This window comes from Pagrus major, chromosome 22 (assembly GCF_040436345.1).
Source record: "Pagrus major chromosome 22, Pma_NU_1.0".
Classification (NCBI taxonomy): Eukaryota; Metazoa; Chordata; class Actinopteri; order Spariformes; family Sparidae; genus Pagrus; species Pagrus major.
The window spans coordinates 28,850,974-28,864,676 of record NC_133236.1 but is presented as its reverse complement, the minus strand read 5'-3'; the positions used below and the strand labels follow the sequence as shown (position 1 = coordinate 28,864,676).

Genomic DNA, 13,703 nt, shown 5'->3' with positions numbered 1-13,703 from the left:
TCTGCTCTACCACGATAAAAACCCACTTTGAACCTGCAGCGGTGAGAGAGGATGTACAAAGGCATGCTCACATGGGAGGTGATACCTGGCTGAGAGGAAGGAGGACAACAGAGGGAGTGTGTGTGAATTATTAACAGCCCTATCACATGAGCTGCAGTGTGTGTGCTGATGCTGGAGGCTACTGCAGCTCTGGTAAGTAACTGAGCTACTCAACACCGGCAGGATGAGAGTTAGCACTCGACTGTGAGAGTGTGTGTGTGTTTAAATGTACACAGTATTCAGTCTCATTGAGGATCCTGGTCCCTTATGTCTCTGTGTGCAAACACATCTGGCAGTTACAAGCCTTCCTACAGATGTTACCTCCGGCTCTGTCTTCAAGCTTCCTCGCAAAAGTCACGGTTGCGCTTTTAATGTGTACGAACATCTGTGCAAACTGTGTCAATGACTGCATCAGTATCTCAGCTACCATCAGTGCCTCCAGGTGACAATATATGAGGCTCTAAACTGTAATGAAGGTTCATCTGGATTAATTACAGGTCACACTTCTTATAAATCAAGTCTGCTTCTGTCAAAAAGGAGAGATTTACACTCAGTGTTGTCACGAAACTGGAATTTCTATCTTTGTTACAATACCTTAAAAAATATCGATATTAGATACCTCCCTCTCTCCTTCTCTCTCTGAAATCACAAAACTCTCAAAACTCCATCAAATAAGTATGCAGGCAAGCTTAGCTATTATTAACCTACAACAAAGACACTAAAAATATAGTCTATCTTGTCAACTTGCATGTGTGTGTCCCAGTGTGAACGTAGCAAATTAAATTGGGAATTATATGTCAAGACAAGTACAGGCTCCTTTGATTTATGTTAAAATACTAGACACACTCAGACAGATTGGCATATAAACACCTGGTTATGTACTCAAAACTGCTTCTGTCTTAGTTCCTGCTACAAAAGGTGTCTTCGGGACCACATTTAGCCATGATGACACAAACGCACACAGACTCACAAAGTGAAAACATTACCAGCCGACCCTGTCGCAGCAGGCAACACGTCAGGTAGGTCCAGTATAATTACCTGGTAGGGGCAGGGGATGTGGTAGTCTCGACACTTCTCCTGAACCCAGGTAGTCTCCCAGACGGCTCGGTAGTTGTTCTCGTAAAGGTAGCATCCCAGAACGGACAGCAGAGGGACCAGGTAGAGCACGGAGAACACGGCGATACGAATCATGAACTTCACCAGTTTCTCCTGGTTCTCCTTCTCCAGTGGGATCTCCATGCGGACTCGGTTTAGTGCTGCTATGCCTGCCAGCAGCAGTGCCACACCGACCTGGGATGACATGAGAGGGATGTGGTTATTCTTTACAGTCATCAAACTTGTATTTGTTGGCCCATTATCTTTTAAAGGCAGCTTGGAACAACCGCTCTCCTGATAAAGACAAAGTAGAAGTTGTGAGGCAGATACCACTTTATGTTTTTACTACTCTTCCTCACCACTACGTCCAGTCCCAGCGGGGCCAGCAGGAACCAGCGCAGGGCCGTCAGGTTGTACAGCCCCACAAAGCAGACACCACTGACACTGTCTCCCTCGATCTTGTTCATGGCAAGCAGGCTAACAGTGAGGACACCGGGGATGCCCCAGGCACATGCGTGGAAGAGCAGGGCCTTCTTCTCTATCGCCTCACTGCCCCACTTGGGAACAGCAGCCAGGAACCAGGTGATGGTCAGAATGACCCACCAGACACTGCCGGCCATGGTGAAGAAATACAACACCATGAAGAGCAGGGTGCAGGCCTGGGACAAAGAGAGAATGGACAGGTTGAGCATCAATGTCTTCATCTAGACAGTAGAAAACCAGCAAAAAACAAGCAGTCAAGACTTTGTTACCTTGTTATGGGAGCCCTGGGTCACCGTTGAAGCCCTAAACCTCCCAGGACTCGCTGCGTTACAGGAGACTTTGTCCTCCAACAGAAACCCCAGGAAGAACACCAGGGACACCATCATGTAGCACACAGCGTAGAATATGATTGGACGCTCTGGGTAGCGGAAGCGCGACACGTCGATGAGGAAAGTCAGGAAGGTGAAGAGGGTGGCAGACAGACAAACAATGGACACCACCCCGATGAAGTAGCGGGCGAACACCAGCTCCTCCCGTGTGAAGTACATGTTGGGACAGGGGGGAGAGCAGTCACGCACCCCCATGAAGGAGTAGCCGAGCTCAGGGTCGATTTTGAGTTCTCTGGGACACCAGAAGCCGTAGTCCCGCTGGACGGCGATGGGAGATTCGGTCGTGTCCGAGCTGGACAGGAGGTCTACGGGACGGGGGTAGGACTCGTCACAGTCTGGGAACCTGGGAGGAGAAGAGAGGTGATGATGATCTCAGGGTAATTTTAGCTGTTCAGTCTTTAACAACACATAAATTAAATTTTCTACCTCTCAGACATGGTGATACAGGTCACTCACATCGGATCAGTATGAAGGAGAAGAAATTCAACTTGCAGAGACTTTAAACTTGAGAGAAATGATCCACTCTTGTGAGCATTTACTTTATTGTCATTATCACTAAGTTGTCAAGCAGCTGTAAACATCTTTTGTAAGAATTCTTGAGGTATTTTTGTCTTTATAAAACAGACAAAAAGCAGAGGGCTGACAGGAAACAAGGGAGGAGAGATAAGGGGCCATTTGCATTCCTCTGTAAGAATGTTGGACCACTAGGTGGCCAGAATGCTCCTGATACATCTTTCTAATGCAAGACTCTCTGCACTGATGTCATGTCTGAAGAAGGGCCTGTGCCCAAAACATCAAATGGAGGTTAGAAATATTCATGGGAGCATTCAGTAATGTGAAGATGTAAAAAAAAGAACTTTTTCAACTTCAACCCTCTTTATGTCCAGCTAATGCCCTTCATTTTCAACCAGTCTTCTAAACCTTTTTACAAAGGTTAAACTTTTAAAGTTTTTACAACCTTTTGAGCGTAACCCGAAACAAAAAGTTAGTTTAAACTTGGAAAAAAAGTCACCTCACATCACCCAAAAGTCTGTGAAGTTTTACAAAATGTGGTGCTCCATTTCAAGAACCCTGAGCGTGTCTCGCAGTAACGGCTCTGATTGCCCGATATTAATATATTTGTAATACTTCATTTTTTTAAATATATGTTTTGATCTATGTACAACCATCTTGGTTTGTCACTGCTTGGGCAGTATGTGTCTGTCTATATTATACATCAACCAGGGGCCTGCAGTTATTACTTACTGAAATTCAATAAAAAAAACCTTTGATGGGAAAAACATTCACAGAAACATCCACCTTTACTCCATGTTTGTCTTCAAGGTTAATTCGTGACAACCTGTGAAAGTTGTTTATGGTAACAGTGTTGTGGATACTGCTGTACTGTGTTGGCCATGTCTGTGCACTGTGTTGCTGCTGATGTTTCTAATCTGATGTGTGATTCACTGATTCATTTAACTGGCTGCAAAACTAATTTGTCCAACGTCTGAAATAAATTTAATTGCTTAGCAGCCAGTTCTCAAAATCAGACAGTGGAGCTTCTCATAAACATGGTATCCCTCTAAGCCTCTTCATTTCTGTTGTCATCAAAATAAATGATGCTGCTCTGCTGCTGCGCTGTGACCCTTCTCTCAAGAAGCTTAAATGACTGAAGCAGCAGGGCCGTTACTGCTGACATAAAAGCAGGAGACAAGAGTTATTGCTGTTGTTCCAACCTGTTGCAGTCCATCTCCTGTGGCCAGCTCACACCAAACATGTCCATCAGTTTGTAGCAGTCACTCTTGGCCTGCAGACAGAGGCGGCGACAGGGCAGAGTCATCCGGCCGTACTCGGTACACACCGGTGCGTAGAGCGCACACAGGAACATCCTGAGCTCTGGGGAGCACTGTAGGTTCACCATGGGATGGAACGGCTGCAGGTAGAGACAGAGAGAGAGTCATATTTAGTGTGTATAAAAAACACATCAGCACAGAATAATGACACTGGTTTATTTCAAACACTTGAAGAAGACAGAATGTTACTCCAACTTCACAATGAGGGCCAAAGACAGGCACAAAGAGATCAGTGGAGCGTGTCTCTGGAGATGAATCCATAAAAACAACTCTGGCCTCTTTCCAAATAATCCCCTCCACCCCCATGATTTTAAGCTCCCCCCTTCCTCCATCTCCTCTCTCCTCCTTCCCTCCAACCTCCAGATAGGAGGAGCACAACAAGCTAAGCAACCCCCACCACACACACACACACACACACACACACACACGGCTGCTGCTGACAGGGCCTTTGTGTTACAGGGAGGACCACGCTGTGACTGACTGACACACTGCTGTAACGTGCATACACTCACACACACACACACACATACGCCTGAGTACCAACGGAAGAACACACCCACGCAGCAGCACAATAATGGTCTCACACATATAAACTGAGCCAAGAGGCGGTGTGAGCGCAGGAAGCATCTGTAGGGCACGTTGTTAATATGCAAATGTTTCGAGGAGAGTGTGTACGTGTGTGTGAGAGACAATGAGTGAGTGGGAACGCAAATATTCAAATCCATGTGTCCAGGAGCTCGTGCTTACATGTGTGTGCCTGAATTTGCATATACCTCTGTGTATGCGTGTGTGTGTGATAGAAAGGCCTACAGCCACACCCAAGTGAGTCAGACACGTCGCTACCAGCCCTCCCCCAAAATTTAAAGACAGGGGTCTGTATGACAGACGGGGACAGGGAGGGGGAAGGGAGGGGTGAGGAGGAGACAGGCAGGGGGCAATTTGTCTCTGCGTTTGTTTGAGGGGAGGATATGAAGGAGGACGTGTCGCTGTGGTTTAAACAACTTAAACAGTTTGTTCGGCTGCTTCAGTGTAAATTAAACGAAGAGCAAAACTTCTTCCGTCTTCTGTTTATTGATGTTTTTCGGGATAAAATATGTTGACAATATCTAAAGCCTGGACCAATAGGACAACATGTAGCTCTGTTTAATTTCCATGACTAATAAGAGAGATATTGTCGAATGAATTCTGCCACATTGAAAAACTGCTACACTGACAGAGTCCAGGAGGAGCAGCTGGGGTTTATTATCTAACTAAATAGTTTAAATAAGGAACATAAAAGGCTTATTTTACACAGATCACTGAGTCTTTGTTGTCTTCTGACCTAGATGTAAGCAAAACAATTCAACACAGCTGAGTCTACCAAAACATTTTTGTTTTTTTAAAATGAAACATGAAAATAAAATGAAAATAAAAGTGGATATTTGGATAAAAACAGATAAAACACAGTTTATTCCCTGTAATCCGACATTTAGTAGGTGGTACGCAGTGAATATCCTTAGAAATGAAAAATGTCTGCAGCACCTTGCTGTCCTGGGAACATTTTCTAGCTCAGATTGCAGCAATAAATCATTTCAGAGAAGCAGCGATGTGGGATTTTTGCTCCGATTCTCCTGATTGTTTGCCACCTAAACCACAATCAGATTTGAACAGATTAGACTATTGTGTTGCCACCTTATGTCTAAACATCGGTACATATCCTTGTTTGCCTGCCACCCACATGTGATGTCTTTATGTAAAAGGGATTATAATGGGTGTTAGGCTTGGCCCTTAAAGCACAAAGCAGCCACATCCACACAGCCTTTGTCATCGCCTTGTTCATATCACTTTTCTAGGAAGATGACATTAAGCTGCTGCGGAGGAGACGGAAAGAAATCATTAGGCAAACAGACGAGCGTTAAGGTACTCAGACTGGCTCGTCACCTCCACTCTGAAGGATCGGGAATAGATGGGTGATGACGAGGACATATATATCATCATGAGCCATAACGTGAGCTCACAGCACTCTAAAATGCAGAGGATCAGTTTAGATGACTTACACGCCTGTCATAACTGAGATCAATCAACCAGTCGAACGTGTAATTTCTGCACAAACGGAGTCCTCACGTTTCATTGAGCACCACTGTACGATGACAAAGAGCCGCACTTATCTATGAAGCATAAACACAAGGAGCGCTGTGAGAGTGATCCACCTGAGAACGGGCCTGTTACTGCAGATGTACGTCATCGATCACACTGTACAGTTTTATGTCTTTAAGTCCGCCCCAGAACGAACAGAATCAAACATTTCAGTTAGGGCTGCACCATACGTCAAAAAAAATATTGCCTAACTTTGACAAAAATAACGATAATGATTCATGATGAGAGGGAATGATCATTTTTGAATCACAGGTTTCATTTTTCCTCAAAAAACTATTGAAATCATGATAATGTGACATTTGTTGGGGTCTGTATTGAACAAACATGCTTTCTTACATCTGGAGAACAAGATCTGAAGGTCAGGTCATCTCTGTAGTACTAAAGTACTTTATTATAATGCTGTTTTGTCACACATTATAATTTTACCTTTTTTAAAAAAAAAATGCAGCGTCTTGCACTTATTGTTTGTTATTATTATATCTTGTGATGTTAATAAATATTTTGATTAATTGTGGCACCATAATTTGAGTCTTAGATGAACTTTTTCATGTCATTGTTTGTCAGATTTCTCCAAAAATTCTGAATTGAAGTCCAGGAAAAACGTGTTTATTATTTTCCCAGTTAACCGAACACATTTTTAAAAATATCAAGGGATCATTTTTTACAAATAGCACCGATGAGTCACAGCTTTGAAACTTAAAACTTCACCAAAGGAATCAGACATCGCAGCATTCGGGACAGAGACGGACAGAGCTGTGGTGAGTGGGATCCTGTGGATTCACCATTATCATAAAAGCATAAGAAAAGTTTTGATAGGATTATTATAGACACAACAAAGACTCCTTTTTTAAATGAAATACTTTAAGGATATTACATTACAGCTATAGTCGAAGCACAATCAGGTCAGAGAAACGGAGAGAAAGGAAACTGGAGTAAGTTGGTGGACAGTCTCTGGGGAAATAACACAGAAAAGCAGAAACTCCTGAATGTCACCCCACCCTGCCTCTGCTGGGTGCCACTGTACTGATGATCCTCCTCCCGCGACTCAAGAGTGCGCTCCTGTGTGACATCTATGACTTCATCAGTGGTACCGTCACTGTCGGTTAACCACTGAAACATGAGCTAATGCAGCTAAAGTGAGCTTGCATCTTTGCTCTTCCGGTACGTTTTGATTCCCGCAGGCTACCGATATGCTCCACAGAGCACAATGCACTCCACTGTACTGCTCTACGCACCGAGATACCAGGGGAGACGGCTGAGTAAATATATAGGCTACAAGAAGTGATCTACTGGGGAAAAACTCATCCTATTCATCATGCTTTTCTATTTTTATACTCCTCCATCATCCACCCCTCCTCCATCCCTCACTGTCTCCATTCAGCCATTTTACTACAGCCAACCCATCATGTGAGCCAGTGTGGGCAGGACTGAACTGGTGGTGGACGGGACATATGGCCGCTCTACCAACACAGTCAGCAGCCCAAACAACTCCGAACACCAACATGTTAAGGCCCTGCGGAGCCTCAGCACTCTCCATGGGGATTTGATGTTAATGGCCACACTGGAAACAGCTGGTGAACCACTGGTCCGATGAATGGCCAGGGGTTTGTCATGGCGCTTTCCACCCCGGAGCCGGCCGTGTAAGGAGAATCAAGCGTGTAATACACGACGTTGTCGAACGGTGCAGGCCTGGGAGGGGGGTATGCTAATGTAATTTCATCTTCAGTACCACTGCTACAGTCATTACGTATTCATGGGAGATCTTAGAGGATTTTGATCTCTGAAAATGTGGAATAATATGCCACTCTTGAAATAACAGGCTCAGATATGACAGAAAGGCAGTGGATGGTAGGGCTCCGATGAAGGCCAACAAAGTGTCCACACAGGGGGATAAATGTGGATAATTAGCGACATTCACTTTAACATGAAACAGTGTTCTTCCATCTATCCTAAAATTCAATTTCTAAGATAAAATTATGCCGTTCCATATTACCTAAAATTAGATCAAAACAATTTGTGGCAGTAAGTTAGGAAGGATGGAGCTGAGGGTGTTTCAGTCCATCCTGAAAGCTCTGACAAGCTTAAATGTTTGAAATAGTCAAGACCAAAATTCTTACAAACTGATGGACTTACCAGTATAAAATAAAGCAAAAGCGACAATATTTTATTAAAAAACACTGAAGTCAAGAGATGGGAAGAGATGAAACCGGAGAAAAACCAACAAGGCTAAAACTAATGCCGTGCGATATGTGCTTAAAATAATATTGTGATATTATTAGGCTACATAACAATGAATATTCTATGTCTTGATATTCTGAAATCTCTCCTTAAATGCAAGGACTGGGTGACAAAATCAAATATCACAATATTTTGGACCAAATGCTGTGACTATTGGCACAGATTTTTGGTAAAAAATCATCAGTAACGTGGATATAATGACTAAAGTCAATTATCAGAACAAGTAGAGTAGAGTAACAGTCTTACAAGTTCAGAAAATGACATCACTCTACTGTAATGCAACCTTTAAAACAAGGACAAGACAACACTGATGAAATATCACAATATAACGATATAGTGTCATATCACGATAACGACAGAATATTGATATATTGGCCAGCCCCAGGTCCAAGTCAGAGCCTGGAATTGCCTGAACAACAGATCCTGGATGAAGACACTGACACTAACAGAGCGCTGCTTTCTGATATCACGTCATGGCGACATGAAAATGTCTTGATTACGCATCACAACTGACACTAACCAAAAGGCTTATTCCAATCTCAAAAGTAGGAACATTAAATAGTCCCATTTATCTTGACAACAAAACATAAAATATAGCGATGATTATCTTTAAATCCATCAACTAAAATCATTAATGTCCTTTTTTCATGACAGACAAGAACTTGTCATAATAGGAAAAATTACAAGCGTCACTAATAATGCTTGAGTTCTGTTCAAATATCTCAGTAAGCTTTTTTTTTGTTTACAGTTTATCATTTACACCTGTGCTTGTTTTTACTGGGACATGTCCAAATGTCTGCTGTGAGACAGACCTGCTGATGGTTTGGTGCTAAAGATGCAATTCCGTGGCGCACAGTACCGGCACGCCGCTCCACGGCTTGTTTATCGAAATTAATTGCATCCACATGGTGCATTCCTGCTGATGTAAATCATCTCTGATTAAATGGAAAATATCAGCGGTGCTCTGACTGAAAAACACGGGTGTGAACGCAGTGTCTCGAGTAATTGATGAAATCTTCACAAACTAGAATTTGGGGGGGGGGGGGGGGAAACTAGATCATTAATTAAATGATGGTATATTATATTACCATGCGGTTCAATGAGGTCAAACTAAGTTTGTTTACTTAAACATGTGATTTTGCATATTTCTGCATATTTCTGTCTCATCTCCAAAATGTCAGCCTTTGAAGACAGAAGAAAAACAGCCATGACCTTAGTTTCACCTCCATACGTTTCTCAGATTATCCAGCGTGTTTTGAGTCAGAGTGAGATGGTCGCGATATTAAATATTAATATGGCCGGTCCGATGGAGTGCATCCAAGGGGAGGCTGTGTGTACCTTCCTAATGCTAAAGTAATTAGTCTTTAATGAAGGCTCCACATCAGCTGCTAAGATGCTGTGACTGATGAATTGCTGACAAAGAAGCCCACCGTGGCCAACTGGTCTGTGTTGATTTGCTCTTTTCTAAATACCTCCCAGTCACCTCTCTTCCCATCAACACCCCCAGTCCTCCCTCCTCCAGACCCTCTCCCTGCTCTCCCTGCTCTCCCCCCCTTTATCCTCCTTTCTCCTCTGCTGCCATTCCAATTCTCCAAATTTCCAAGCTCAGCGCCATGGCGACGAGTGATGCATCACCAGGGAGGAGGAGGAGCAGAAGGAGGAGGAGGAAGAGGGAGGAGAGCAGGGTTCGAGGAGGTCAGGGTGCGGGGCGGAGGGGACCACCTCCCGGGAGGCAAGAAAGCCTCTGCTCCCTTTGTTAACAGCACAATTGGGACCGTTTCCTGGGCAACGGGTGAGCCCTGCATAGGGGGAAGGGGAGGACAAAAGAGATGGGTGAGGGGAGGGGGGGGGTTTGAGCAAGCGGGTGAGAGAGGGAGAGAGAGAGAGAGAGAGAGGAGGGATGGGTCGACCGAGTCAGCCGTGTCATTCACCACTAAGAAATGTTTGAAAACCTCGCGCTCTGACAATGTGTAATGTCCATGTACTCACACACACACACACACACACACACACACACACACACACACTCACTCACACACTCACACACTCACACACTCACACACTCACACAGAGGGTTGTTGTGGACCAGCAACTTGCTCTCAGGATGTGCTCCTCTTTCAGTCCACTGCCAATAAACACGGTGTTGGACATTAAATAAAACAAGAGGCTCTTTTATAGCCTGGGTCACGCTGGGTAGGATTTATCAGACCATGTTGTGTGTGTGTCTGTGTGTGTCTGTGTGTGTCTGTGTGCTTAGCCGGGATACATCTCTACTATCTGACACAATAAGCATGTTAAACGGAGAACTTTTTAGTTCACTGCAGCAGTTTTAACAGACTTGCAGCCAACAGAGAGCTTCATCAGCATTTTACAGAAACTCTCACACGCACACACACACACACACACACACACACGCCTCAACTCTCCTTTACAAATCCATTCACACAGCATGGGTGGAGTATCTGGGTTATAGTACACAGCAGCTGTAACATGACACAGTTTGTCTGAATGTGTTGTAAACCTGAGACAAGGGGCTCATTTAACGAGCTGAAAGGAGGAGGAAGTGAGTGTAAGTGGGACTGAGCAGATTAAAAACAGTTCATTGATAAGTCTTTGTGTCACTGCAGAGCCTTCATACTAAACAACACGGAACGAATACCAGAGAAAAATGAAATTAAAATGACTGAGAGGAGACTTGGCAATAAATAAGTCTTGTGACTACAGATGGCGGCCATGTGCCCTTTCACCACACACAGTCAGATAGACCTGGTCATCTTCTTTCAGATCTGTGATGGGGTCAAAAGAAGACGTGTCAGGGCTTGTTAATTACTGTCACTGAATATCCACCAAGACAACAGTCACTTTTTTTTTTTGAAATCTTGCAGCCATTAAAAATGATCTGCTGGCTTGGCATTGGCTTCACGTAAACAAACCATCTCATCAGTCTAATTTAATTAACGTCTTGGGTTGGCCCTGACCCTCATTTGTCCCATCTGGCCTTGAAAAATGTTCAAGCACTCACTGTTCTCATTAATTTTACCATGACAGTCGAACGAGTCTCCAGTCCTACTGAAAATCCCTGTCTCTCCTCATCCTGATAGCATCATTTCTTTGTCCCGCTAAATACCCGAGAGGCCTCCCAAGTTTTATACATTTTTGACTGTTGCAAAATATTATCAATGGTACGCTTTGTTCCAAAGCCCAGAAAACATTTTGTAGATCTCTCCTACTAAGAACAAGGCGGCTATACAAAATTTTCCACTACCACAAAAATATGATTTGATTACTGATTTCAAGATTGAATTTTCTTTCCATTCTCTGCAGCCGGGTACGTCACTTCAGTAAATCTGTACTCTCATACACCAAACACGCGCCGAGCACCAACCTCAGATGGAAACAGTAAGGAGAGCTTCACTATAGAATAGAGGCAGGCAAAGCGACGGGAAAGCGTATTACAATATCAGGAGAATCGCCCCTCCTTTACGGCAACAAAAGGAGAAAAAATCTGTGGTATTGGGATGGGATATGTAAATCCAATAGCAGAAGACTTAACAGTAAAGAAAGAGCAGCCCTGATATCTTACTGTAGTATACATCATCACTGAGTTGTGAGCCAAATGCCTTTGGCTGCCAGGGACAGTTCAACCAGCTGAACTGATTCAGTGAGTTGAATCCTCGCAGCTTTACTCATCCTGTAGCTACACTGTGTATCTACCTCTAAAAAAGGGGATTTTAGCCCGGTTCTTTTTTTCTTTTTGTGATGCCACTCAAATCCGCCACGCTCCCACTTATCTTATGTGAGTGTGGCACGATGTCATTGTGGCACAGAAATAGCCGATTCCCAGCCCCGAGGCCGCTGTCCCACTTCAGCTGCGAGGTCATTCAGCGGTCAGCGATGACAGACTGAGCGAGGATGAACGCCGAAAACATTAAACCCTGTTTTCAGATATCACACTGCTTGTGTTCCCACCTGCTCAGACAGTCGTTATATATGTGCAATGTGCAATGTGCAATTAAGTAATAAACCTTTTATCATACACCAAACAGTGCCGGTCTTGGCTGAAATACAGTAAAGTGAACATCACCAGACAATAGTTTCAGAAATATTACCGGTTTATGTCAAAAGATAAAGCAACAGGAAAGTTTATAACGATATCATGACAAATTGCGCCCACTTTCCTAAAGAACAAAAACCTTGAAAAGACCTTGAAAAGCGGGACAAGAAAAAAAGAAACTGAGAAAGACACCACTTCAGGGGGTTTAGACAAAAACTGCAAGAACGGCAGGCGTTGGTTCTCGTCCAACTCCCCGTTTCTCCACGGTGCGAGGCATTCATCATCATTATCATGGCTATTCAGCGGACCTAATTCCCTTTAAAATCAACTGTCAATTCTCATTTGGCTGCCCTCAACATCTTATAGGCTTTGAATTCTCCCATGAACTGGATCTAGGGCGAGTTATCTGGAAAACAAGAGCCAAACAGAAGCGTAGTCTCCGTTAGTTGGAACCTTTTGGGTTTCCATGTGTTTTCCAAACCCAACGAGCATTTCTGAGCACTAAAAGAGACTTAATTGTGGATCCATGACCAATCAAAGTGAACACCGTCTAAACCTCTCTCTGTTCACTGCAACCCACACACTGCGTTTAGCCGTAAAAAGCTAACCTGGCCTCAAAACAACACAGCAGTGGCAACGAGAGATTGATTCTCCTGAAACCACAAACATCTGTCTGATTTACACACTAAAATTTTAAATTATTTTTCTTGATTGAATCCCAAAAGAAAAGAGAGAGAGAAAAAACAACATGGCAGAAACCCAGGAGATGAGAGAAGGTATTTCAGCAGTGACAAGAAAGGATGCGGCTCGACTATGAGCCGGCAGGCGGAGACAGGAGAGGCGGGAGTATTTGCATCTTATCCAAATGTGAGTGCAGCTGTGATGTGGTGCGATGTGATGCGATTCTGTGTGCTCCCACAGTCGGGCAGGGCATGTTCAGAGGTTACATAACCCTGGATTTTCGTGGCACACAACTCCTCCCGCCCTCCATCTCTCGATCTCTCTCTCACTCAGTATGTCTGGGGTGAGTACAGCGAAGTAGAGCCGGCACAGATGGTCGGCAGGGCTCCGCATGGACCTCATCGCTGGGCAGGGCGGGGTGGGTGTCGAAGGGTAAAAGTGATAGAGAGAGCGGGAGCTGATGTGAACATGATACTGAGAATGGATAAGCTGTGATAAATATAGATGGATGGACTGACACACAGACAGACGGATAGTTCAGCTAACAGGGCATCCACTCTCATGTTTTGGGGCAGTTTGGCCAGTAATTGCTCGATAGATTGAGCTTCCAGAGGGATCAGCCTATATAAAGGATGGGATTAAGTTAACGAGGCGATGCATCTGCTCCATGATTGTGTTTAAATGCCTAACTCGACGTTTCAAAGAGGATACGACAGCCACAACAGTCAGATGCTGTGACTGCTGGTAAATCTATAG

General features: G+C 44.1%; 1 protein-coding gene across 1 annotated transcript in view; it reads right to left on the bottom strand.

The window, feature by feature from the left end:
• The window catches only part of fzd3a (frizzled class receptor 3a), a 33,650-nt gene that overhangs the window by 15,286 nt on the left and 4,661 nt on the right, over positions 1-13,703 (bottom strand). Inside the window, exons 3-6 of the mRNA XM_073493000.1 lie at positions 3,722-3,918; positions 1,887-2,349; positions 1,494-1,793; positions 1,078-1,329 (exon numbers count right to left, since the gene is read on the bottom strand). Coding sequence (XP_073349101.1) covers positions 1,078-1,329; positions 1,494-1,793; positions 1,887-2,349; positions 3,722-3,918 — 1,212 coding nt within the window. The remainder of the gene's footprint in view (positions 1-1,077; positions 1,330-1,493; positions 1,794-1,886; positions 2,350-3,721; positions 3,919-13,703) is intronic.